The sequence below is a fragment of the Coregonus clupeaformis genome, chromosome 37, assembly GCF_020615455.1.
Source record: "Coregonus clupeaformis isolate EN_2021a chromosome 37, ASM2061545v1, whole genome shotgun sequence".
NCBI lineage: Eukaryota > Metazoa > Chordata > Actinopteri > Salmoniformes > Salmonidae > Coregonus > Coregonus clupeaformis.
In genome coordinates this window covers 18,090,337-18,116,417 of record NC_059228.1, presented here as the reverse complement: position 1 = coordinate 18,116,417, position 26,081 = coordinate 18,090,337, and the positions used below count along the sequence as shown (strand labels likewise).

The following is a 26,081-nucleotide window of genomic DNA, read 5'->3' as shown; positions in this document are numbered from 1 at the left end:
GACGCGTTCTGTCTCCTAGAGATGAACGTACTTTGGTGCGAATCAATCCCAGAACAACAGCAAAGGACCTTGTGAAGATGCTGGAGGTAACAGGTACAAAAGTATTTATATCCACAGTCAAACGAGTCCTATATCGACATAACCTGAAAGGCCGCTCAGCAAGGAAGAAGCCACTGCTCCAAAACCCCCATAAAAAAGTAAGACTACGGTTTGCAACTGCACACGGGGACAAAGATCGTACTTTTTGGAGAAATATCCTCTGGTCTGATGAAACAAAAATAGAACTGTTTGCCCATTATGACCATTGTTATGTTTGGAGGAAAAAGGGGGTGCTTGCAAGCCGAAGAACACCCTCCCAACCGTGAAGCACGGGGGTGGCAGCATCATGCTGTGTGGGTGCTTTGCTGCAGGAGGGACTGGTGCACTTAACAAAATAGATGGCATCATGAGGAAGGAAAATTATGTGGATATATTGAAGCAACATCTCAAGACATCAGTCAGGAAGTTAAAGTTTGGTCACAAATGGGTCTTCCAAATGGGTCTTCCAAATGGACAATGACCCCAAGCATACTTCCAAAGTTGAGCCAAAATGGCTTAAGGACAACAAAGTCAAGGTATTGGAGTGGCCATCACAAAGACCTGACCTCAATCCTATAGAACATTTGTGGGCAGAACTGAAAAGGCGTGTGCAAGCAAGGAGGGATACAAACCTGACTCAGTTACACCAGCTCTGTCAGGAGGAATGGGCCAAAATTCACCCAACTTATTCTGGTAAGCTTGTGGAAGGCTACCCGAAACGTTTGACCCAAGTTAAACAATTTAAAGGCAATGCTACCAAATATTAATTGAGTGTATGTAAACTTCTGACCCACTGGGAATGTGATGAAAGAAATAAAAGCTGAAAGAAATAATTATCTACTATTATTCTGACATTTCACGTTCTTAAAATAAAGTGGTGATCCTAACTGACCTAACACAGGGCATTTTTACTAGGATTAAATGTCAGGAATTGTGAAAAACTGAGTTTAAATATATTTGGCTAAGGTGTATGGCCCTGTGTAGCTCAGTTGGTAAAGCATGGCGCTTGCAACGCCAGGGTTGTGGGTTCGATTCCCACGGGGGGCCAGTATGAATAAAAAATGTATACACTCATTAACTGTAAGTCGCTCTGGATAAGAGCGTCTGCTAAATTATGTAAAAAATGTGTATGTAAACTTCCGGCTTCAACTGTATGTGCATACATACATACATACAGTGGTGGTCAAAAGTTTTGAGAATGACACAAATATTAATTTTCACAAAGTCTGCTGCCTCAGTTTTTATGATGGCAATTTGCATATACTCCAGAATATTATGAAGAAGGATCAGATTAATTGCAATTAATTGCAAAGTCCCTCTTTGCCATGAAAATGAACTTAATCCCCAAAAAACATTTCCACTGCATTTCAGCCCTGCCACAAAAGGACCAGCTGACATCATGTCAGTGATTCTCTTGTTAAGATAGTGTTGACGAGGACAAGGCTGGAGATCACTCTGTCATGCTGATTGAGTTAGAATAACAGACTGGAAGCTTTAAAAGGAGGGTGGTGCTTGAAATCATTGTTCTTCCTCTGTTAACCATGGTTACCTGCAAGGAAACACATGCCGTCATCATTGCTTTGCACAAAAAGGGCTTCACAGGCGTGGATATCAACCATTTATCGGATCATCAAGAACAAGGAGAGAGGTTCAATTGTTGTGAAGAAGGCTTCAGGGCGCCGCCCAAGAAAGTCCAGCAAGCACCAGGACCGTCTCCTAAAGTTGATTCAGCTGCGGGATCGGGGCACCACCATTGCAGAGCTTGCTCAGCAATGGCAGCAGGCAGGTGTGAGTACATCTGCACGCACAGTGAGGCGAAGACCTTTGGAGGATGGCCTGGTGTCAAGAAGGGCAGCAAGGAAGCCACTTCTCTCCAGGAAAAACAGACTGATATTCTGCAAAAGGTACAGGGATTGGACTGCTGAGGACTGGGGTAAAGTCGTTTTCTCTGATGAATCCCCTTTCCGATTGTTTGGGGCATCCGGAAAAAAGCTTGTCCGGAGAAGACAAGGTGTGCGCTATCATCAGTCCTGTGTCATGCCAACAGTAAAGCATCCTGAGACCATTCATGTGTGGGGTTGCTTCTTAGCCAAGGGAGTGGGCTCACTCACAATTTTGCCTAAGAACACATCCATGAATTAAATAATGGTACCAACACATCCTCCGAGAGCAACTTCTCCCAACCATCCAAGAACAGTTTGGTGACGAACAATGCCTTTTCCAGCATGATGGAGCACCTTGCCATAATGCAAAAGTGATAACTAAGTGGCTCGGGGAACAAAACATCAACTTTTTCGGTCCATGGCCAGGAAACTCCCCAGACCTTAATCCCATTGAGAACTTGTGGTCAATCCTCAAGAGGCAGGTGGACAAACAAAAACCCACAAATTATGACAAACTCCAAGCATTGATTAGGCAAGAATGGGCTGCCATCAGTCAGGATGTGGCCCAGAAGTTAATTGACAGCATGCCAGGGCAGATTGCAGAGGTCTTGAAAAAGAAGGGTCAACACTGCAAATATTGACTCTTTGCATAAACTTAATGAAATTGTCAATAAAAGCCTTTGACACTTATGGAATGTTTGTAATTATACTTCAGTATACCAAAGTAACATCTGACAAAAATATCTAAAAACACTGAAGCAGCAAACTTTGTGAAGACCAACACTTGTGTCATTCTCAAAACTTTTGACCACGACTGTATATACACATACACACTACCGTTCAAAAGTTTGGGGTCACTTAGAAATGTCCTTGTTTTCGAAAGAAAAGCAATTTATTTGTCCATTAAAATAACATAAAATTGATCAGAAATACAGTGTAGACATTGTTAATGCTATAAATGGCTACTGTAGCGGGAAACGGCTGATTTTTAATGGAATATCTACATAGGCGTGCAGAGGCCCATTATCAGCAACCATCAGTCCTGTGTTCCAATGGCACGTTGTGTTTGCTAATCCAAGTTGATCATTTTAAAAGGCTAATTGATCATTAGAAAACCCTTTTGCAATTATGTTAGCACAGCTGAAAACTGTTGTGCTGATCAAATAAGCAATAAAACTGGCCTTCTTGAGACTAGTTGAGTATCTGGAGCATCAGCAATTGTGGGTTCGATTACAGGCTCAAAATGGCAAGAAACAAATAACTTTCTTCTGAAACTCGCCAGTCTATTCTTGTTCTGAGAAAGGAAGGCTATTCCATGCGAGAAATTGCCAAGAAACTGAAGATGTCGTACTACGCTGTGTACTACTCCATTCACAGAACAGCACAAACTGGCTCTAACCATTTACATTTAAGTCATTTAGCAGACGCTCTTATCCAGAGCGACTTACAAATTGGTGCATTCAACTTAGGATAGCCAGTGGGACAACCACCACTGGGGGAGGGGGGGGTGTAGAAGGATTACTGTTAGACTATTCCAGGTATTCCTTAAAGAGGTAGGGTTTCAAGTGTCTCCGGAAGGTGGTCAGTGACTCCACTGTCCTGGCGTCATGGGGGAGCTTGTTCCACCATTGGGGTGCCAGAGCAGCGAATAGCTTTGACTGGGCTGAGCGGGAACTGTGCTTCCATAGAGGTAGGGGGGCTAGCAGGCCAGAGGTGGATGAACGTAGTGCACTCGTTTGGGTGTAGGGTCTGATCAGAGCCTGAAGCCCGCATCTACTACCATGGTTTTGTAGTAGATGCGAGCTAACCAGAAAGAGGAGTGGGAGGCCCCGGTGCACAACTGAGCAAGAGGACAAATACATTAGAGTGTCTAGCTTGAGAAACAGACGCCTCACAGGTCCTCAACAGGCAGCTTCATTAAATAGTACCTGCAAAACACCAGTCTCAACGTCAACAGTGAAGAGGCGACTCCGGGATGCTGACCTTCTAGGCAGAGTTGCAAAGAAAAAGCCATATCTCAGAATGGCCAATAAAAAGAAAAGATTAAGATGGGCAGTCTGAGTAAAGTGAAAACTGGTTTTTATAAATATTTGCACATTTATTAAAAATAAAAAACAGGAATACCTTATTTACATAAGTATTCAGACCCTTTGCTATGAGACTCAAAATTTAGCTCAGGTGCATCCTGTTCCATTGACCATCCTTGAGATTTTTCTACAACTTTATTGGAGTCCACCTGTGGTAAATTCAATTGATTGGACATTATTTGGAAAGGCACACACTTGTCTATATATGGTCCCACAGTTGACAGTGCATGTCAGAGCAAAAACCAAGCCATGAGGTCGAACAAATTGTCCGTAGAGCTCCAAGACAGGATTGTGTCGCGGCACAGATCTGGGGAAGGGTACCAAAAAATGTCTGCAGCATTGAAGGTCCCCAAGAACACAGTGGCCTCCATCATTCTTAAATGGAAGAAGTTTTGAACCACGAGACACTTCGAAGAGCTGGCCGCCCGGCCAAACTGAGCAATCACGGGAGAAGGGCCTTGGTCAGGGAGGTGACCAAGAACCCAATGGTCACTCTGACAGAGCTCTAGAGTTCCTCTGTGGAGTTGGTAGAACCTTACAGAAGGACAATAATCTCTGTAACACTCCACCAATCAGGCCTTTATGATAGAGTGGCCAGACGGAAGCCACTCCTCAGTAAAAGACACGACAACCCGCTTGGAGTTTGCGAAAAGGCACCTAAAGACTCAGACCATGAGAAACAAGATTCTCTGGTCTGATGAAACCAAGATTGAACTCTTTGGCCTGAATGCCAAGTGTCACGTCTGGAGGAAACCTGGCACCATCCCTACGGTGAAGCATGGTGGTGGAAGCATCATGCTATGGGGATGTTTTTCAGCGGCAGGGACTGAGAGACTAGTCAGGATTGAGGCAAAGATGAACGGAGCAAAGTACAGAGAGATCCTTGATGAAAACCAGCTCCAGAGCGCTCAGGACCTCAGTCTGGGGCGAAGGTTCACCTTCCAACAGGACAATAACCCTAAGCACACAGCCAAGACGACGAAGGAGTGGCTTCGGGACAAGTCTCAATGTCTTTGAGTGGCCCAGCCAGAGCCTGGACTTGAACCCGATCGACATCTCTGGAGAGACCTGAAAATAGCTGTGCAGCAACGCTCCCCATCCAACCTGACATAGCTTGAGACGATCTGCAGAGACGAATGGGAGAAACTCCCCAAATACAGGTGTGCCAAGCTTGTAGCATCATACCCAAGAAGACTCAAGGCTGTAATCACTGCCAAATGTGCTTCAACAAAGTACTGAGTAAAGGGTCTGATTACTTATGTAAATGTGATATTTAAGTTGTTTATTTTTTATACATATCCAAAAATGTATAAAAACCTGTTTTTGCTTTGTAATTATGGGGGTAGTGTGTAGATTGATGAGGGGGCAAAAATATTTTATCAATTTTAGAATAAGGCTGTAATGTAACAACATTTGGAAAAAGTCAAGGGATCTGAATATTTTCTGAAAGCACTGCACATACATACATACAGTGGGGGAAAAAAGTATTTAGTCAGCCACCAATTGTACAAGTTCTCCCACTTAAAAAGATGAGAGAGGCCTGTAATTTTCATCATAGGTACACGTCAACTATGACAGACAAATTGAGATTTTTTTTCTCCAGAAAATCACATTGTAGGATTTTTAATGAATTTATTTGCAAATTATGGTGGAAAATAAGTATTTGGTCACCTACAAACAAGCAAGATTTCTGGCTCTCACAGACCTGTAACTTCTTCTTTAAGAGGCTCCTTTGTCCTCCACTCGTTACCTGTATTAATGGCACCTGTTTGAACTTATCAGTATAAAAGACACCTGTCCACAACCTCAAACAGTCACACTCCAAACTCCACTATGGCCAAGACCAAAGAGCTGTCAAAGGACACCAGAAACAAAATTGTAGACCTGCACCAGGCTGGGAAGACTGAATATGCAATAGGTAAGCAGCTTGGTTTGAAGAAATCAACTGTGGGAGCAATTATTAGGAAATGGAAGACATACAAGACCACTGATAATCTCCCTCGATCTGGGGCTCCACGCAAGATCTCACCCCGTGGGGTCAAAATGATCACAAGAACGGGTGAGCAAAAATCCCAGAACCACACGGGGGACCTAGTGAATGACCTGCAGAGAGCTGGGACCAAAGTAACAAAGCCTACCATCAGTAACACACTACGCCGCCAGGGACTCAAATCCTGCAGTGCCAGACGTGTCCCCCTGCTTAAGCCAGTACATGTCCAGGCCCATCTGAAGTTTGCTAGAGTGCATTTGGATGATCCAGAAGAGGATTGGGAGAATGTCATATGGTCAGATGAAACCAAAATATAACTTTTTGGTAATAACTCAACTCGTCGTGTTTGGAGGACAAAGAATGCTGAGTTGCATCCAAAGAACACCATACCTACTGTGAAGCATGGGGGTGGAAACATCATGCTTTGGGGCTGTTTTTCTGCAAAGGGACCAGGACGACTGATCCGTGTAAAGGAAAGAATGAATGGGGCCATGTATCGTGAGATTTTGAGTGAAAACCTCCTTCCATCAGCAAGGGCATTGAAGATGAAACGTGGCTGGGTCTTTCAGCATGACAATGATCCCAAACACACCGCCCGGGCAACGAGGGAGTGGCTTCGTAAGAAGCATTTCAAGGTCCTGGAGTGGCCTAGCCAGTCTCCAGATCTCAACCCCATAGAAAATCTTTGGAGGGAGTTGAAAGTCTGTGTTGCCCAGCGACAGCCCCAAAACGTCACTGCTCTAGAGGAGATCTGCATGGAGGAATGGGCCAAAATACCAGCAACAGTGTGTGAAAACCTTGTGAACACTTACAGAAATCGTTTGACCTGTGTCATTGCCAACAAAGGGTATATAACAAAGTATTGAGAAACTTTTGTTATTGACCAAATACTTATTTTCCACCATAATATGCAAATAAATTCATTAAAAATCCTATAATGTGATTTTCTTTTTTTTTCTCATTTTGTCTGTCATAGTTGACGTGTACCTATGATGAAAATTACAGGCCTCTCTCATCTTTTTAAGTGGGAGAACTTGCACAATTGGTGGCTGACTAAATACTTTTTTCCCCACTGTACATACATACATACATACATACATATACACACACTTTATCCCGCTATACCGGGCAGGTACGTGGCAGGTTCCTTACACATCATAAACCTTTTATTTTAGAGAGCGCTTCCTTGAGATGAAAAAGCACTGATTGACTTTGCTGATTCATCCCTCCCTCCGGTACATCCACAATTGCTGTCAAGCCAATGAACTCAACAGAGCAAATGTATCTCAATCTTTTAATTGAAAGAGATCAGCGTAGGCTACATTATATAATATCTCCAAGAAATGAAAATTTGACTAAATGATCATACAGCCTATTGGTCTGAGAGTACATTTGTTGACAGGCTGTCCCTCTCAATATTAAATGTTCTGGGTCTCCCTGATTTACAGTAAGAAGCTGCATCTCACCAGTATTTCCTATTCAATCCCCTGTTTCATGACTGAAACCCTAAAGCCTCTATCGCTGAGAGCCACTTCTGGAAAGGACACCTGTATGCAGGAGTCAGGGCTCAGGAGACTCAGTCAAACACAGCCTTGACGTTGCCAGTAATAGCTAAGGATAAGAATGATAAACATGGTGTCTGTAAAAGACTTGATCTGATTGAACCTGAGACAGACTAAATGATATCTGACAGCTAGGTGGAGTAGTCTACAGACTAGAGCCAGATGGAACACCAAGTCTGGGCACAGACCCACAATTCTAATTCTATGGATGGAACACCCCACCTGGATAGACCTCCCAGACTACACAGACAGAATAGCCCATTTCAAACTGGAGAGAACTTATATAGCTGGAACGTCCAGACAGAAGGGTAATACCAAGTCTGAAGGCAAAAAGAACTCCCAGTCTACTAGGACCAGATAACCATGTGGGAAAGGATGAAGACTGACATCCACAGACGCCATGTGACATTATATACACCTTCCCATACAGTCCCTTGTTTTTAGCTACAGCCAGTCATGGAACATCTGCCTTATTAGCTTCACCAGCCCTCAGTTTCAGACTGAGACCTCACTGAGCAATACGAACAAAGCCCTATTCACTATACGAACACTGCTCTATAGGACTCCACCGTCCCAGAATAGTTGGCAGGCTGACTTAAAAGGCTTCAATTCTGATGTCACCAGTGAGAGGGAATGACAGAAGCACACAGAGAGAGAGAGCGAGATAGAGAAACAGAGAGAGAGAGAGAGAGAAAGAAACAGACAGAGAGAGACAGAGAGAGCGAGACAGAGATAGAGCAAGACAGAGAGAGGACAAGGCAGAAAGAGAAAAGCAAAAACAAATAGGATAGAAAGAAGTACTTCAGCAGACAAGGCAGTGACAAGTGCCTGATGACTCACGACAAGTGTAAATGGTCCCAAGGCCATAATACGTCATCTGTAGAATCAATGGCTGGACGCCATCTTCTATCATGAGAGAACCTCACCTCAGTCCCCCCATACAGCAAGCTAAGTCTACTCTAGGCCACATATCATTGACCACGTTTACATGCGCACAGTATTCTGGATAGTAGTTCATATCCCGCTTAAGGTCTTTTTCGGGATAATCTGTTTACATGTACCTTTGATATCCCGCTCACGAGTATCCCTGTATCCATGAACAAATATAATATTCCTAATTTAAATTCATATGGGTTAAATGGGAATAGTAACTGAAATCTGGACAATGACTGTCGGCCTATAACCTTTCACATGTAGCCTAATATAGTATTAACACCTGCAAAATTATGAATTTCTTGCAGTAAAATGATATAACAAATGTTAATTTTGTCTCTGGAACAGGAGTGGAGTAATATGATTTATTCATTTCTGTCAGCATCTCTTGAGAAAAAGCAAATGTGTGTGTAACTGCTCTCACACTGTTATACAAGCAGACGGTATTTCAACCACATAACATTTGCACTCAAGCCAAACTGAAGTCTTATCAGAAACATGTTTCATAGTTCTCTCAGCTTTTCATTTCCTTAAAACTGGTCAAACTGATGACATTTTGGATGGGATTTCCACTGTTCTGAAATTATTGTGTTTTCTCCCCAGTCCCTAAACAAAACAGACAGCTTTACCAGCGTTAACTAAATTACTAATGCATTCTATCAATGTAAGACATTCTGGTGAGCACTACTTTAGTCTTCTAGGGCAACAAGTTATGACAGAAGAGACGCATGTATCTAACTATAGAGTATCAGCAAAATAAATTATGGAATTACGGTGGATCAACTGCGCAGGTAGCCTACGTTTTGAAGGGATTTGTTTGACAATCAGATGAAAACATCACACAACACCCATGAAAGTCAGAGGAAGGCCCCAAAAATTGACAAAGACTCCAGTCACCCAAAATACACTGTTCTCTCTGCTACCGCACGGCAAACGGTACCGGAGCGCCAAGTCTCGGTCCAAAAGGCTCCTTAACAGCTTCTACCCCCAAGCCATAAGACTGCTGAACAATTAAACAAATGGCCACCCGGACTATTGGCATTGACACTGGGGACCAGCTCCAAGACTGCAGCGCTGCAATAGTCATGAGGCCTGTGGAGAGCAGGGACATCATGGTATGTAAAAAAGGAGCACAATGTGTGGAAAAGCGGGGATGCGGTACATGGAAAACTAGGAACTTTGAGCTTGGAAAACCAGCTATTTACAATATGGAAAAGGAGTGAAGGAAAGAAATCAGCAGGCGTAGGCTCCAGGCAGAGTGAGCTGTGTGTGGGTACTGTGTAGACCTAGTCCTAGCTGGACAGCCAGAGGACTGACAGAGGCTATAGAGGCCCATGTTGGCAAGCTAGCTAACCGACAGCCTAGACCTAAATCTATAGATCCCAAATTTAAATATAAAACGCAACATGTAAAGTGTTTATATAAATTTGAGTCATTAAGCAAACGCGCTTATCCAGAGCGACATATGGGAGCAATTAGGGTTAAGTGCCTTGCTCAAGGGCACACTGACAGATTTTTCACCTAGTCGGCTTGCGGATTTCGAACCAGCGACCTTTCGGTTACTGGCCTAACGCTCTTAACCGCTAGGCTACCTGGTGCCATACCTGCCACTTCGCTCCCTTGTCTCCCCCTCCCTCCTCCCCAGGCTTAAATCATTGGACCTCTTGTGACTGTGGGCACCATTGGACCAAGAGACATTATGCCCAGCGTCTGAGCTCATTTCATATAGGGTTCAAACCCAGGCTGCAGGTTTGGCTCCCTCTTTCAGCCCAGGCAGCCAGCGTTAATATCCAGGCATATCCTGGGAAAACTGGGTCACTGAACTTTCCCCCTATCCCTCGCTCCCTCACTGCTTCTGAGCCAGGCCATACAGTGCATTCAGACCACTTTACTTTTTCCACATTTTGTTACGTTACAGCCTTATTCTAAAATTGATTAAAATTGCTTTTTTTCCCCTCATCAATCTACACACGATACCCCGTAAGGACAAAGCAAAACCAGGTTTTAAACTTTTTTGTAAATGTATACTAAATAAACTGAAATATCACATTTACGTAAGTATTCAGACCCTTTACTCAGTACTTTGTTAAAGCACCTTTGGCAGCGATTATAGCCTTGAGTCTTCTTGGGTATGATGCTACAAGCTTGGTACACCTGTATTTGGGGAGTTTCTCCCATTCTTCTCTGCAGATCCTCTCAAACTCGGTCAGGTTGGATGGGTAGCGTTGCTGCACAGCTATTTTCAGTTCTCTCCAGAGATGTTAGATCGGGTTCAAGTCCGGGCTCTGGCTGGGCCACTCAAGGACATTCAGAGACTTGTCCCGAAGCCACTCCTGCGTTGTCTTGGCTGTGTGCTTAGGGCCGTTGTACCTTCGCCCCAGTCCGAGATCCTGAGAGCTCTGGAGCAGGTTTTCATCAAGGATCTCTCTGTACTTTGCTCTGTTCATCTTTGCCTCGATCCTGACTAATCTCCCAGTCCCTGCCGCTGAAAAACATCCCCAGAGCATGTTGCTTCCACCACCATGTTTCACCGTAGGGATGGTGCCAGGTTTCCTCCAGACATGACACTTGGCATTCAGGCCAAAGAGTTCAATCTTGGTTTCATCAGACCAGAGAATCTTGTTTCTCATGGTCTGAGAGTCTTTAGGTGCCTTTTGTCAAACCCCAAGTGGGCTGTCGTGCCTTGTACTGAGGAGTGGCTTCTGTCTGGCCACTCTACCATAAAGGCCTGATTGGTGGAGTGCTACAGAGATGGTTGTCCTTCTGGAAGGTTCTACCAACTCCACAGAGGAACCCTGGAGCTCTGTCAGAGTGACCATTGGGTTCTTGGTCACCTCCCTGACCAAGGCCCTTCTCCCCCGATTGCTCAGTTTGGCCGGGCTGCCAGCTCCAAGAAGAGTTTTGGTGGATCAAAACTTCTTCCATTTAAGAATGATGGAGGTCAATGTGTTCTTGGGGACCTTCAATGCTGCAGACATTTTTTGGTACCCTTCCCCGGATCTGTGCCTCGACACAATCCTGTCTCAGAGCTCTACGGATAATTCGTTCGACCTCATGGCTTGTTTTTTTGCTCTGACATGCATTTAACTGTGGGACCTTATATAGACACATGTGCCTTTCCAAATCATGTCCAAACAATTGAATTTACCACAGGTGGACTCCAATCAAGTTGTAGAAACATCTCAAGGATGATCAATGGAAACAGGATGCACCTGAGCTCAATTTAGAGTCTCATAGCAAAGGGTCTGAATACTTATGTAAATAAGGTATGTTTAAAAATATATAAATACATTATATACACGTGTGCAGAAATTTCATTATGGGTATTGTGTGTAGATTGATGAGGAATTTTTATTTATTTAATCAATTTTAGAATGAGGGTCTAAAATAACAAAATGTGGAAAAAGTCAAGGGGTCTGAATACTTTCCGAAGGCACTGTAGAAACAGAAACCATGCAACCCACAGTCAGTCATTGGACCTCAAATGAGCCAAATAATAAAACAGCCTGAATGGAATAAAAGGGCCCAACAATTGCACTTTTAACTTAGTGAATCACAATTGCACTTCAAATACATACAAATGTATGCACAAATTACTGTAAGTCAGTCTGCTAAATGGCATATTATTATATTATTACATCGGCCTAGACCCTGCAAAAAAGTGAGAAGGGCGTGTGCAGCGGGGTGGGGGGGTGGGGAGCTGTGTGTGAGAGAGACTTGTTTCCAGTTTCTCTCCTTCCTAATGCTTTAGGCCTAATACCAGGATCCCAAACCAGCTGCTAGACCTGTGGAACAACCTATTAGATGGCCAGAAGGATAAACAGAGTCAAGCTAAGGACCAGGCTTTATTAAAGCATGGCTAGTACACTGACAACATAGGACAACAAGGATGAACTCACCCCCAATCAGACAGCTCAGAGGGCATGCAACAATTAACGATTTTACTGAGTTACAGTTCATATAAGGAAATCAGTCAATTTAAATACATTTATTAGGCCCTAATCTATGGATTGCACATGACTGGGCAGGGGAGCAGCCGTGGGTGGGCCTGGGAGGGCATATGCCCACCCACTGGGGAGCCAGGCCCAGCCAATCAGAATTATTTTTTTCCCCACAAAAGGGTTTATTACAGACAGAAATACTCAGTTTCATCAGCTGTCCGGGTGGCTGGTCTCAGACGATCCCGCAGGTGAAGAAGCCAGATGTGGAGGTCCTGGGCTGGCGTGGTTACACGTGGTCTGCAGTTGTGAGGCCGGTTGGACATACTGCCAAATTCTCTAAAATGTTGGCTTATGGTAGAAAAATGAACATTAAATTATCTGGCAACAGCTCTGGTGGACATTCCTGCAGTCAGCATGCCAATTGCACGCTCCCTCAAAACTTGAGACATCTGTGGCATTGTGTTGTGACAAAACTGCGCATTTTAGAGTGGCCTTTTATTGTCCCCACCACAAGGTGCACCTGTGTAATGTTCATGCTGTTCAGCTTCTTGATATGCCACACCTGCCAGGTAGATGGATTATCTTGGCAAAGGAGAAACGCTCACTAACAGGGATGTAAACAAATTTCTGCAGAAAATTGGAGAGAAAAACAATTTCTGGGATCTTTTATTCCAGCTCATGAAACCAACACTTTACATGTTGCGTTCATATTTTTGTTCAGTATAAATGGTCTACACTGCCAACCTTATAATGTCCTACTTCCAAGCCAAACCACAAAAATCCTCACTGAACTTCGGACGTCCCGAAACAAAAAGCATGGACAAGGGCAGTAAAAGACAGCAGTCAATCATGATTACTGCCTCATTATTCAAATACAGGAATGCTGTTGTTATGTGGGGTAGCCTATTCCTTGGATTGAAACACTCATTAATGAATGTTTTATAACATCTTAACCAATGGCATTGACAGTGACACTGAGACATCTTTTCCAAAGAGAAGCACGGCTATCTTACAGACATAGCTGACAAGACAACAAAAGTGACGCACTGTAGCCCACAACAAACACATTCTTATTGGGATGGGGGTGGCAGATATCACCACCCTGCAATGTCTTCTGATTCTCTCCCCATTGTACTGGTGTAATCTGCACTCTAAGCAAATTATGATATCTTCACAAGCACAGTTGCGAACAATACTGAGGCTGTATGAGCAACTTCATTACATTAGGGTAGAATAAATGCTTGGCTGAGTGTGTTTTAGTGTGTGTATCAAGAAAACACAAGGTAAACGTTGTAGGCTGTTACAATACATTACACTGGTACAATATGTAGAAGGAGCCTCCCTGAAGATAAACAAAGTCGGGGCTTGAGTCCAACAGTTTTAATGAGCAAACAACTAGAGGAAAACAGAACATTCCCGGCCCAAACAGGATGGCCACTGCAGACGGTTCTGCACGGTCCGATTGTGAACACATCCAGCTGAGGGTCTGATCAGGCTTTCCACTCTACCTCTTCCTTTACAGGATCAGTCTTAAACAATGGATCACGCACACAGGAAGTCAGGACCACTGCATTCCAGACCATCCCTGCCCAGCTGTGCCACTCACATTTTACATCCATTCACTATGACCAAGGGGGAAATGATTTCATTCTTGAAAGTATATGGATCCAAGATGACGGAGTAGTGCAGTTGTGTTTTTATCGTATGTCTGTAAATGTCTGTAAATAGCCTGTAAATACCCTATTTTTCGTACATATTTCCCTATCAGACTTTTCATCCTTCTACAAGATATACTTTCCTGCAACCCGCCTCACTCAATGTGGAACGGATTCTATTATTGACTTACCTTTATCTAGAATCTAGAATCTCCAGTTGAAACTAGCTAGCCAGCTAACTAGCTACTTGCTATTAGCCACAGCTAGCGGTGTTTCACCCAGAACATAGGATTTTTTTCTGCGGGATTAATTTTAATCACTGGACATTGATCACCGGATATTCGGCCAGTCTGCACAGCGCGTTATCGACCCAGAACATATCAGTTTTTCCGCCGGAATCACTGAATCACTGGACCTTTAACTCCGGATTCGTCGCTACCAGCTAGCTACAACAAAACGGACACTGTGGTCTGGCTAATCATCCTGAGCTAGGCCCATCTCCCGGCTATCTACCTCTCTGTCAACCGGACGGGACCACCTAGTGTTGACACGGAGCCCCGCCGATCCTACACGACTGGTCTGCCGACGAAATCGTCTGATGTGGTTACGACGTTAACCACGAAGATTCCATCCATCTGCTAGCCCTGGCCCGCTAGCACACGCTAGCCGTGGCCTCTTAGTCACTAGTACTTCACCACCGGACCTTATGATAACTCAGCTATACAGCTGATATCTGCTGGACTGTTCCTTTTTACGACCCCCCAGCCTAGCTAAACCTGCCAGCTAGCTACAACAAAACGGACGCTGTGGTCTGGCTAATCATCCTGAGCTAGGCCCATCTCCCGGCTATCTACCTCTCTGTCAACCGGACAGGACCACCTAGTGTTGACACGGAGCCCCGCCGATCCTACACGACTGGTCTGCCGACGAAATCGTCTGATGTGGTTACGACGTTAACCACGAAGATTCCATCCATCTGCTAGCCCTGGCCCGCTAGCACACGCTAGCCGTGGCCTCTTACTCACTAGTACTTCACCACCGGACCTTATGATAACTCAGCTATACAGCTGATATCTGCTGGACTGTTCCTTTTTACGGTACTACATCCTGTTTATGTTTAGCCTCAGCCCAAACATGGTTAGTTTATTGTTGTTTCGGTTATTTCTAATTGTACTATATCACTGTAGACCCCCCAGCCTAGCTAAACCTGCCTTAGATAGCTCCTTTGCCCCTCCCCCAATACACGCGGAGACCGACTCAATTGATGCCTCCAGCGATGCTATCTCTTTCATTGTTACCCAACGCTTAGGTTTACCTCCACTTTACTCATATCCTTCCATATCCTTGTCTGTACATAATGCCCTGAATCTTTTCTATAACACCCGGAAATCTGCCCCCTTTATTCTATGTACCCAACGCACTAGAAGACCAGTTCTTAAAGCCTTTAGCCGTATCCTTATTCTAGTCCTCCTCTGTTCCTCTGGTGATGTAGAGGCTAACCCAGGCCCTGCAGCCCTCAGTATCACTCCTACTCCCCAGGCGCTATCATTTGATGACTTCTGTAATCGCAAAAGTCTTGGTTTCTTGCACATAAATATCAGAAGTCTACTTCCTAAGTTTGAGTTATTCACTGCGTTAGCACACTCTGCCAACCCTGATGTTCTAGCAGTGTCTGAATCCTGGCTCAGGAAGGCCACCAAAAATTCTGAAATTTCCATCCCCAACTATAACATTTTCCGTCTAGATAGAACTGCCAAAGGGGGTGGAGTTGCAATCTACTGTAGAGATAGCCTGCAGAGCTCTATCATACTATCCAGGTCTGTGCCCAAACAGTTTGAGCTTCTACTTCTAAAAATCCACCTTTCCAGAAATAAGTCTCTCACTGTTGCCGCTTGCTACAGACCCCCCTCAGCCCCCAGCTGTGCCCTGGACACCATATGTGAATTGATTGCCCCCCATTTATCCTCAGAGTTTGTACTGCTTGGTGACCTAAATTGGGATATGCTTAATACCCCAGCCATCCTACAATCCAAGCTAGATGCCCTCAACCTCACGCAAATTATCAACGAACCTACCAGGTACAACCCTAAATCCGTAAACATGGGTACCCTCATACATTTACATTTAAGTCATTTAGCAGACGCTCTTATCCAGAGCGACTTACAGGAGCAATTAGGGTTAAGTGCCTTGCTCAAGGGCACATCGGCAGATTTTTCACCTAGTCGGCTCGGGGATTAGAACCAGAGACCTTTCGGTTACTGCCACAACGCTCTTAACCACTAAGCTACCTGCCGCCCATAGATATCATCCAGACTAACATACCCTCTAAATACACCTCAGCTGTCTTCAACCAGGATCTCAGCGATCACTGCCTTATTGCCTGCGTCCGTAACGGGTCCGCGGTCAAACGACCACCCCTCATCACTGTCAAACGCTCCCTAAAACACTTTAGCGAGGAGGCCTTCCTAATTGACCTGGCCCAGGTATCCTGGATGGATATAGATCTCATTCCGTCAGTAGAGGATGCCTGGTTGTTCCTTAAAAGTAATTTCCTCTCAATCTTAAATAAACATGCCCCATTCAAAAATACAGAACTAAGAACCGATATAGCCCCTGGTTCTCCTCAGACTTGACTGCCCTTGACCAGCACAAAAACATCCTGTGGCGTACAGCATTAGCATCAAATAGCCCCCGCGATATGCAACTTTTCAGGGAAGTTAGGAACCAATATACACAAGCAGTCAGGAAAGCAAAGGCTAACTTTTTCAAACAGAAATTTGCATCCTGTAGCACTAACTCCAAAAAGTTTTGGGACACTGTAAAGTCCATGGAGAATAAGAGCACTTCCTCCCAGCTGCCCACTGCACTGAGGCTAGGAAACACTATCACCACCGATAAATCTACAATAATCGAGAATTTCAACAAGCATTTTGCTACAGCTGGCCATGCTTTCCATCTGGCTACCACTAACCCGGCCACCAACTCTGCACCCTCTGCTGCAACTTGCCCATGCCCCCCCGCTTCTCCTTCACACAAATTCAGACAGCTGATGTTTTGAAAGCGCTGCAAAATCTGGACCCCTACAAATCAGCTGGGCTAGACAATCTGGACCCTTTCTTTCTAAAACTAGCCGCCGAAATTGTCGCTACCCCTATTACTAGTCTGTTCAACCTCTCTTTCATAACGTCTGAGATCCCCAGAGATTGGAAAGCTGCCGCGGTCATCCCCCTCTTCAAAGGGGGTGACACTCTAGATCCAAACTGCTACAGACCTATATCCATCCTGCCCTGCCTTTCGAAAGTATTCGAAAGCCAAGTTAACAAACAGATCATCGACCATTTCGAATACCACCGTACCTTCTCCGCTATGCAATCCGGTTTCCGAGCTGGTCACGGGTGCACTTCAGCCACGCTCAAGGTCCTAAACGATATTATAACCGCGATTGATAATAGACAGTACTGTGCAGCCGTCTTCATCGACCTGGCCAAGGCTTTCGACTCTGTCAACCACCGCATTCTTATTGGCAGACTAAATAGCCTTGGTTTCTCAAATGACTGCCTCGCCTGGTTCACCAACTACTTCTCAGATAGAGTTCAGTGTGTCAAATCGGAGGGCCTGTTGTCTGGACCTATGGCAGTCTCTATGGGGGTGCCACAGGGTTCAATTCTTGGGCCGACACTTTTCTCCGTGTATATCAATGATGTCGCTCTTGCTGCTGGTGACTCTCAGATCCACCTCTACGCAGACGACACCATTTTGTATACATCTGGCCCTTCATTGGACACTGTGTTAACAAACCTCCAAACGAGCTTCAATGCCATACAACAATCCTTCAGTAGCCTCCAACTGCTCTTAAAACACTAGTAAAACTAAATGCATGCTTTTCAATCGAACGCTGCTGGCACCCGCCCACCCGACTAGAATCACCACTCTCGACGGGTCTGACCTAGAGTATGTGGACAACTACAAATACCTAGGTGTCTGGTTAGACTGTAAACTCAACTTCCAGACTCACATAAAGAATCTCCAATCCAAAGTTAAATCTAGAATCGGCTTCCTATTTCGTAATAAAGCCTCCTTCACTCATGCTGCCAAACATGCCCTCGTAAAACTGACTATCCTACCGATCCTTGACTTCGGCGATGTAATTTACAAAATAGCCTCCAACACTCTACTCAGCAAATTGGATGTAGTCTATCACAGTGCCATCCGTTTTGTCTCCAAAGCCCCATACACTACCCACCACTGTGACCTGTACGCTCTTGTTGGCTGGTCCTCACTACATGTTCGTCGTCAAACCCACTGGCTCCAGGCCATCTATAAATCACTGCTAGGCAAATCCCCGCCTTATCTTAGCTCATTGGTCACCATAGCAGCACCCACCCGTAGTCTGCGCTCCAGCAGGTATATCTCACTGGTCATTCCCAAAGCCAACACCTCCTTTGGCCGCCATTCCTTCCAGTTCTCTGCTGCCAATGACTGGAACGAATTGCAAAAATCTCTGAAGCTGGAGACTCTTATCTCCCTCAATAAGTTTAAGCATCAGTTGTCAGAGCACCTTACCGATCACTGCACCTGTACACAGCCCATCTGAAATTAGCCCACCCAACTACCTCATCCCTATATTGTTATTTATTTTGCTCTTTTGCACCCCAGTATCTCTATTTGCACATAATCTCTTGCACATCTAGCATTCCAGTGTTAATACTATTGTAATTATTCTGCACTATAGCCTATTTATTGCCTTACCTCCATAACTTGCTACATTTGCACACACTGTATATATATTTTCTGTTGTATTTCTGACTTTATGTTTTTTACCCCATATGTAACTCTGTGTTGTTTTTATTGCACTACTTTGCTTTATCTTGGCCAGGTCGCAGTTGTAAATGAGAACCTGTTCTCAACTGGCTTACCTGGTTAAATAAAGGTTAAATAAATAAAAAAAAATTAAATTAAAAAAAAGTACAGCAAATGTCCTTAAGCTAAACATTTCAGGCTGTGGGCTACATTTGATACGGTCATCTTCTACATATCTTATGTTCTGTATAGTTAATGGTTACTGTCTAAACAAATACTTTGAAGTCTTCACATTGTAGGCCTTCAAATTCCTCTTTCTCCAATGAATTGCCATCCAATACTCTAAATACTTTGACAAACCCCTAACTGCATGGCAACAAGATTGTTAAGTAGCCTACTCTGGGTGAAGTCAAGGTTATAGTAAACCAGCATAATACAATCTGTGTTGTTTGAATGTTAATGAATTTCGAATGGTCGCCACTGCCTCCAACAATTAAATTCTACAATATTGTGGTTAATTTCTAACAACAAGTAGGAGGAGTGAAAGGTTTATTTGTGGTGCACCTGCACCATTAGCCATTACAGGTTAGGTAGTGTTTGGCGTAGCACAGAGAATTGGACCAACCTCAACTTGGCGATACTTCCTCAATTCCCGAATGGAATGACAACCAATGTCTTCTAAACGTCCAGGTCTAGTTGCAGGGGGTTCGTTTAAATTTAGAAAATGCCCCGTTATTAAAATGATATCCATGTTTTGCTGCATGAAGTAATCCAACAATGTGTATGCCACCATCTTGTCTATTTCAAATGTTCTTTCATTGATCGAGATAGTGAGTGTAATGGACGGATTTCAAGAGACAGGATTTAGAGGAAAGTCTAGTCGGAACACTTTACGACTATCCAATCTCTCCCTATCCCAGTCTGATGTCCCCACATGCTTCAAGATGGCCACCATTGTTCCTGTACCCAAGAAAGCAAAGGTAACTGAACTAAACGACTATCGCCCCGTAGCACTCACCTCTGTCTTCATGAAGTACTTTGAGAGATTAGTCAAGAATCATATCACCTCTACCTTACCTGCCATCCAAGACCCACTTCAATTTGCCTACCGCCCCAATAGATCCACAGACGATGCAATCACCATCACTCTGCCCTATCCCCTCTGGACAAGAGGAATACCTATGTAAGAATGTTGTTCATTGACTATAGCTCAGCATTCAACACCATAGTACCCCCCAAGCTCGAGGACCTGGGTCTGAACCCCGCCATGTGCAACTGGGTCCTGGACTTCCTGACCGGCCGCCCCCAGGTGGTGAAGGTAGGAAACAACACCTCCAATTCGCTGATCCTCAACACTGGGGCCCCTACAAGGGTGCGTGCTCAGCCCACTCCTGTACTCCCTCTTCACCCATGACTGCATGGCCAAGCACGCCTCCAACTCAATCATCAAGTTTGCAGACGACACAACAGTAATAGGCTTGATTACCAACAATGACGAGACAGCCTACAGGGAGGAGGTGAGGGCTCTGGGAGTGTGGTGCCAGGAAAATAACCTCTCACTCAACATCAACAAAACAAAGGAGATGATCGTGGACTTCAGGAAACAGCAGAGGGTGCACCCCCCTATCCACATCGACGGGACCGCAGTGGAGAAGGTGGAAAGCTTCAAGTTCCTTGGCATACACATCACTGACAAACTGCAATGGACCACCCACACAGACAGTGTGGTGAAGAAGGCGCAACAGAGCCTCTTCAACCTCAGGAGGCTGAATAAATTTGGCTTGGCACCTAAAATCCTCACAAACTTTTACAAATGCACAATTGAGAGCATCCTGTCGGGCTGTATCAACGCATGGTACGGCAACTGCACCGCCCGCAAATTACCCACCCTCCAGGACACCTACAGCACCCGATGTCACAGGAAGGCCAAAAAGATAATCAAGGACATCAACCACCCAAGCCACTGCCTGTTCACCCCGCTATCATCCAGAAGGCGAGGTCAGTACAGGTGCATCAAAGCTGGGACCGAGAGAATTAAAAACAGCTTCTATCTCAAGGCCATCAGACTGTTAAACAGCCATGACTAGCACATTAGAGGCTGCTGCCTATAAACATAGACTAGAAATCACTAGCCACTTTAATAATGTTTACATATCTTGCATTACTCATCTCATATGTATATACTGTATTCTAAACTATTCTACGGTATCTTAGTCCATGCCGCTCTGACATCGCTCGTCCATATATGTATATATTCTTAATTACTTAGATTTGTGTGTATTGGGTATATGTTGTGAAATTGTTAGATATTACTGCACTGTCGGAGCTAGAAGCACAAGCATTTCGCTACACCCTCAATAACATCTGTTAAACGTGTATGTGACCAATACAATTTGATTTGATTTGACTACGCAGGCGTGACACATTTGTCGAGGCCACAGGAACAATGACATTTGATAGCCCATCGGGAGAAGATGAGAGCACAGACTCAGATGAAGGAAGGATGGCGGACGCGGAATATTAATCGGATGTCGGTGGAATTAAGGAAGAATGGACCTCTGTCCAAAAGAACGGTTAAAGAAGCAAAGTTGGGATGGGAAAGAAGACACCTAGTGTGAAGAATACCTCATATCTGGTATTCTGGGAGAATTGTGCCCGAATTGTGAAATCCGTTGGAAGTATCCAAGATGGTGGTGGGGAGAGGTGTGGGTAAAGTGGAGTCGGTGAGTCAGGAGGAGTGGGCTGGTCTTGACTCTTTGTGTTTCTGCTGAACAGAGGCAGGCAGCGTATGTTTGGTATCAGGCGAATTAATAACCATGCTGTATTGTGCTTTGAGCTAAGGAGAAGAGCACCTGTCAAGGGAGTAATTGCTGGAGTGTCGGAGGAAGTGGGCATCGAGGAACTGAAGAGTATTACTGGAGTGGTTGATGCACGGAGGGTGAATCGTTGGGTCAGTGACAAGAAAGAGAAGAGCTCGTCTATCTTGTGTGTTTTTTTAATGTAGAGTCCCTCTCGACCAGAGTGAAGCTGGGGTGTGTACTTTCCTGTAAGAGCTTTTATTTCCAGGCCGTTGCAGTGTAAACGGACATGAGTGTCTGCAGGCAGGGAAATCCGAGATGCAGAAGATGTGGAAAAGAAGGTCACGGTGAATGTTATGAAGAAGCTGTGAAGTGTTACAACTGTGGTGGAAAGCATATAGCTACATCTTTGGAGTGCCCAACGAGGACGAAAGAGAGTGAGGTTGCCAAAGTCAGGGCCGTCCAGAGCATTTCATATGCAGAAGCTGTCAAAACAGTGGAGGGAACAAAAGGTACTCGAGGACTCCATGGTGTCGGCAAGGCCTTCAATGCAGGCTGTAGAGTTGGCTTCCCTCCAGGAGGATCCAGGGATGTTATGTGCAATGGCACGGCTAAAGTGTAGGGGAGGTCCAGGAAGATGGACAATATTGTGGATGCAACTGAGCGGTTCCTGGGACTAAAATATTTTTCAGGGAAGGAGTTACACGAGGCGCTGTCACGAGCAGTGATACCCTGAGGCCCCAGAGCCTGGGGAGGGAGCTATGGAAGAAATTAGGTAGTGGGATATAGGTTTTGTTAAACTCCACAGAAGAAGACATGTGGCCCTTTGGGGTGGACACCCACCTGTCTCAATCAATGAGAGAAGATTTGAAATAGTGAAGATGGCGGCGTACTTCATGGAGCAAAACATTTATTTACTTTAATAACAGAGAATTTTCTAAATTCAAACAAACCCCCTACAACTAGACATGGATGTTTAGAAGACATTGCTTGTCCTCCAAGTCGGTAATTGAAGAAGTATTGACAAGTTAAGATTGGTCGAAAATTCTATGTGCTACGCCAGTGGTATCTAATAACACCCATCTGCCAGTTAGAGCAGAGTAATGGTCTGACTAGCCAATATTTTTCATAGCTAGAAGATTAAGATCACTTTAGGTCCAACCAAAATTGTACTTCTGCTTTTAACCCAACCCCTGCGAAAGACACACACACACAGGTTTTAGAGGTGCGGTTGGGCTGTCACACTGGAAGCTGTTGTTGTGGGTGGTTAAGTGCCTTGCTCAAGGGCCAAACGGCAGGCAATGGCATCTAGGATTTGATACCAGAAACCCTCCGGTTGCCAGCTTACTTAAGCCAGATGTGTCCTGTCAGTCCTGGGATTCGAACTGGCAACCCTCCAGTTGCTGCAAACCGCTAGGCTACCTGCTGCCGCTAAAAATGTGACACAATTAACTGTATTGTAAGGTCCCAAAACAGCAAAACTGTATAAATGAGTTCCTTAAATAATATCCAATGTACTGTTTTTAGGACAAAAATCTCATTAAACTTGAATATTCATTGCTTTCCCTGGCTGCCCGAATGCGCCGGGCCTTGTCTGTTGTGTGGAACCAGACTGAATCCTTCGGGGATATTCTACCACACCATAAATACGACACTAACAAACAGGAAAGCAACATCGTAACAAAGCCACCCAATGACCAAGGATGACGGGCTGCGTTATTATGTTTATCTTAACAGAACATGAGAGGGATTAGGCTATCTGTTGAGTATTTCGCGATATGAAATTCTGGCCAGGTGCCTTCCACGGCTCCATGCAAAGGCATTCACCAGCACTTGAGCGACAGGTTTTAGTGTAAAAAAACAACAACCTAGTATGCTTTCTAGTGTATTATTAGGTCAGTTTGAATACCCTGCGTCGTTACAATGTAATGTGCGTGTTGTTTTACTGTAACAATGTATCAAAGTAGCTGAGCAATTAACTACTGGCTGCTAGTCCCGTGTAGCTCAGTTGGTAGAGCATGGCGCTTGCAACGCCAGGGTTGTGGGTTCGATTCCCACAGGGGGCCAGTATGAAAATGTATGCACTCACTAACTGTAAGTCGCTCTGGATAAGAGCGTCTGCTAAATGACTAAAATGTAAAATGCTATTGCTGCAGTTACCTTGTAGACATCTCCGTATGTGCCACTTCCTATTCGCTGAATTAGCTCGAAGTCCTCCTGCGGATTGCGCCTGGATAGGTCGACACTGGAATTCATCTTTAGAACTCCGATTTTTTATGATTCCGAATGGTAAGGTTGAACGACACCAACACTACAAACCTAAAAACATACAGCGTTAGAAAATAACAGCAAGCCTCCACCGAAACTTCAACATGGCTTCCAATGCGCAATGGGCATGCGCATAAATGTAATTTTAAATTCTCTATAAAAAAGCAGACTGGGAGAAAGTGTGCAACAGTTTACAAGGGTGGCAGATGGCTGGTTGACAATAAAGACCAAGTGAGATAGGCTCCAAACTACTTGGCTTCTATAACAATAAAACATTGGAGTAGGCTATGTGGTTAACCCATTAGCCTCAATTATTTCTCACTGCCTTTATGGCAGAACATTTTATAAAGATTTTGACATGAGACCTATAAGATCTGTACACAAAACTGTCTGGCTTTTAATTCACGTTTGCATTTATCTGAGCCCCCATGTTAGTGTATTCAAGGGTCTTGTTCAACTGCATTGCTAAGTCAATCACTAAATTGATGATTGATCATAGCAAAGTCTATACATTGGTTTTGGTGACAAGAGGGATGGAGTGAATAGTTGAAGGGGTGATGAGCAGGACCAGGAGATATTGTCCTCTATAGGAGGTGTTAATTAGTGTTAGTCCACGGCAGGGTTGGGGTCTCTATAAGCTTCAACATGAGGTCCTAAACCTAGCATGAAAGTGCATCCTTGTAACTGTAGGGGCTAATATAGTCAAAATGTTTGCATTGGCGTAAGTTGAGCCAATGGCCATGGGGTAAGTTGAGGGGATGGCAAGTTGAGCAAATTGAAGGGTTTTCTTCCCATGTGTAATACAAGGCATTATCTCTGGGATTTGAGGTAACACCAGGGCCTGGCCTATGTTAAAAGTGTTTTAAAAGTACTGTGTTTTTTAGGTGTTAAGCCTATGTTAAAAGATGCTTGAAAGTATTAAAAGACAAAATGCGATTGTGTTTGGGAAATAAAGATAGACATGGTTTTAAAAAGGTAGTGGTAATATTTCATTCAGTACAGAAACTTGTAGGCAGCTTAACTTACCCTGTCCCGTGGCTTAATTTACCCCTATACCCGGGGTACGTTGTGCCAAGAGACCACCTTTTGTTGGACAAGTTCTGTTTTCAAAATTGTAATGTTGACATTAAATCTGATTATTTCCAGGGATACACAACATCCTGAAATATACACTACCGGTCAAAAGTTTGGACACACCTACTCATTCAAGGGTTTTTCTTTATTTTTCTACATTGTAGAATAATAGTGAAGACATCAAAACTATGAAATAACACATATGGAATCATGTAGTAACCAAAAAAGTGTTAAACAAATCAAAATTTATTTTATATTCGAGATTCTTCAAATAGCCACCCTTTGCCTTGATGACAGCTTTGCACACTCTTGGCACTCTCTCAACCAGCTTCACCTGGAATGCTTTTCCAACAGTCTTGAAGGAGTTCCCACATATGCTGAGTACTTGTTAGCTGCTTTTCCTTCACTCTGCTGTCCGACTCATCCCAAACCATCTCAATTGGGTTGAGGTCGGGGGATTGTGGAGGCCAGGTCATCTGATGCAGCACTCCATCACTCTCCTTCTTGGTAAAATAGCCCTTACACAGCCTGGAGGTGTGTTGGGTCATTGTCCTGATAAAAAACTAATGATAGTCCCACTAAGCCCAAACCAGATGGGATGGCGTATCGCTGCAGAATGCTGTGGTAGCCATGCTGGTTAAATGTGCCTTGAATTCTAAATAAATCACAAAGTGTCACCAGCAAAGCACCCCACACCATAACACCTCCTCCTCCATGCTTTAAGGTGGGAACTACACATGCGGAGATCATCCGTTAACCCACACGCGTCTCATAAAGACACGGCGGTTGGAACCAAAAATCTCAAATTTGGGCTCCTGAACAAAAAAGGACACATTTCCACCGGTCTAATGTCCATTGCTCGTGTTTCTTGGCCCAAGCAGGTCTCTTCTTATTATTGGTGTCCTTTAGTAGTGGTTTCTTTGCAGGAATTCGACCACGAAGGCCTGATTCACACAGTCCCCTCTGAACAGTTGATGTTGAGATGTGTATGTTACTTGAACTCAGTGAAGCA

The 26,081-nt window shown here is 44.4% G+C and overlaps 1 protein-coding gene across 6 annotated transcripts in view; it reads right to left on the bottom strand.

Moving 5' to 3' along the window:
* LOC121553364 (mitogen-activated protein kinase kinase kinase kinase 3) overlaps positions 1-24,127 on the bottom strand; it is a 76,975-nt gene extending 52,848 nt beyond the window's left edge. For all 6 annotated transcript variants that reach the window (XM_041866412.2, XM_041866414.2, XM_041866413.2 and 3 more), the window contains exon 1: positions 23,888-24,127. In XM_041866412.2, the coding sequence (XP_041722346.1) occupies positions 23,888-23,983 (96 nt within the window). In that variant the 5' untranslated portion in view covers positions 23,984-24,127. The remainder of the gene's footprint in view (positions 1-23,887) is intronic.
* Positions 24,128-26,081: the final 1,954 nt, after the last annotated feature.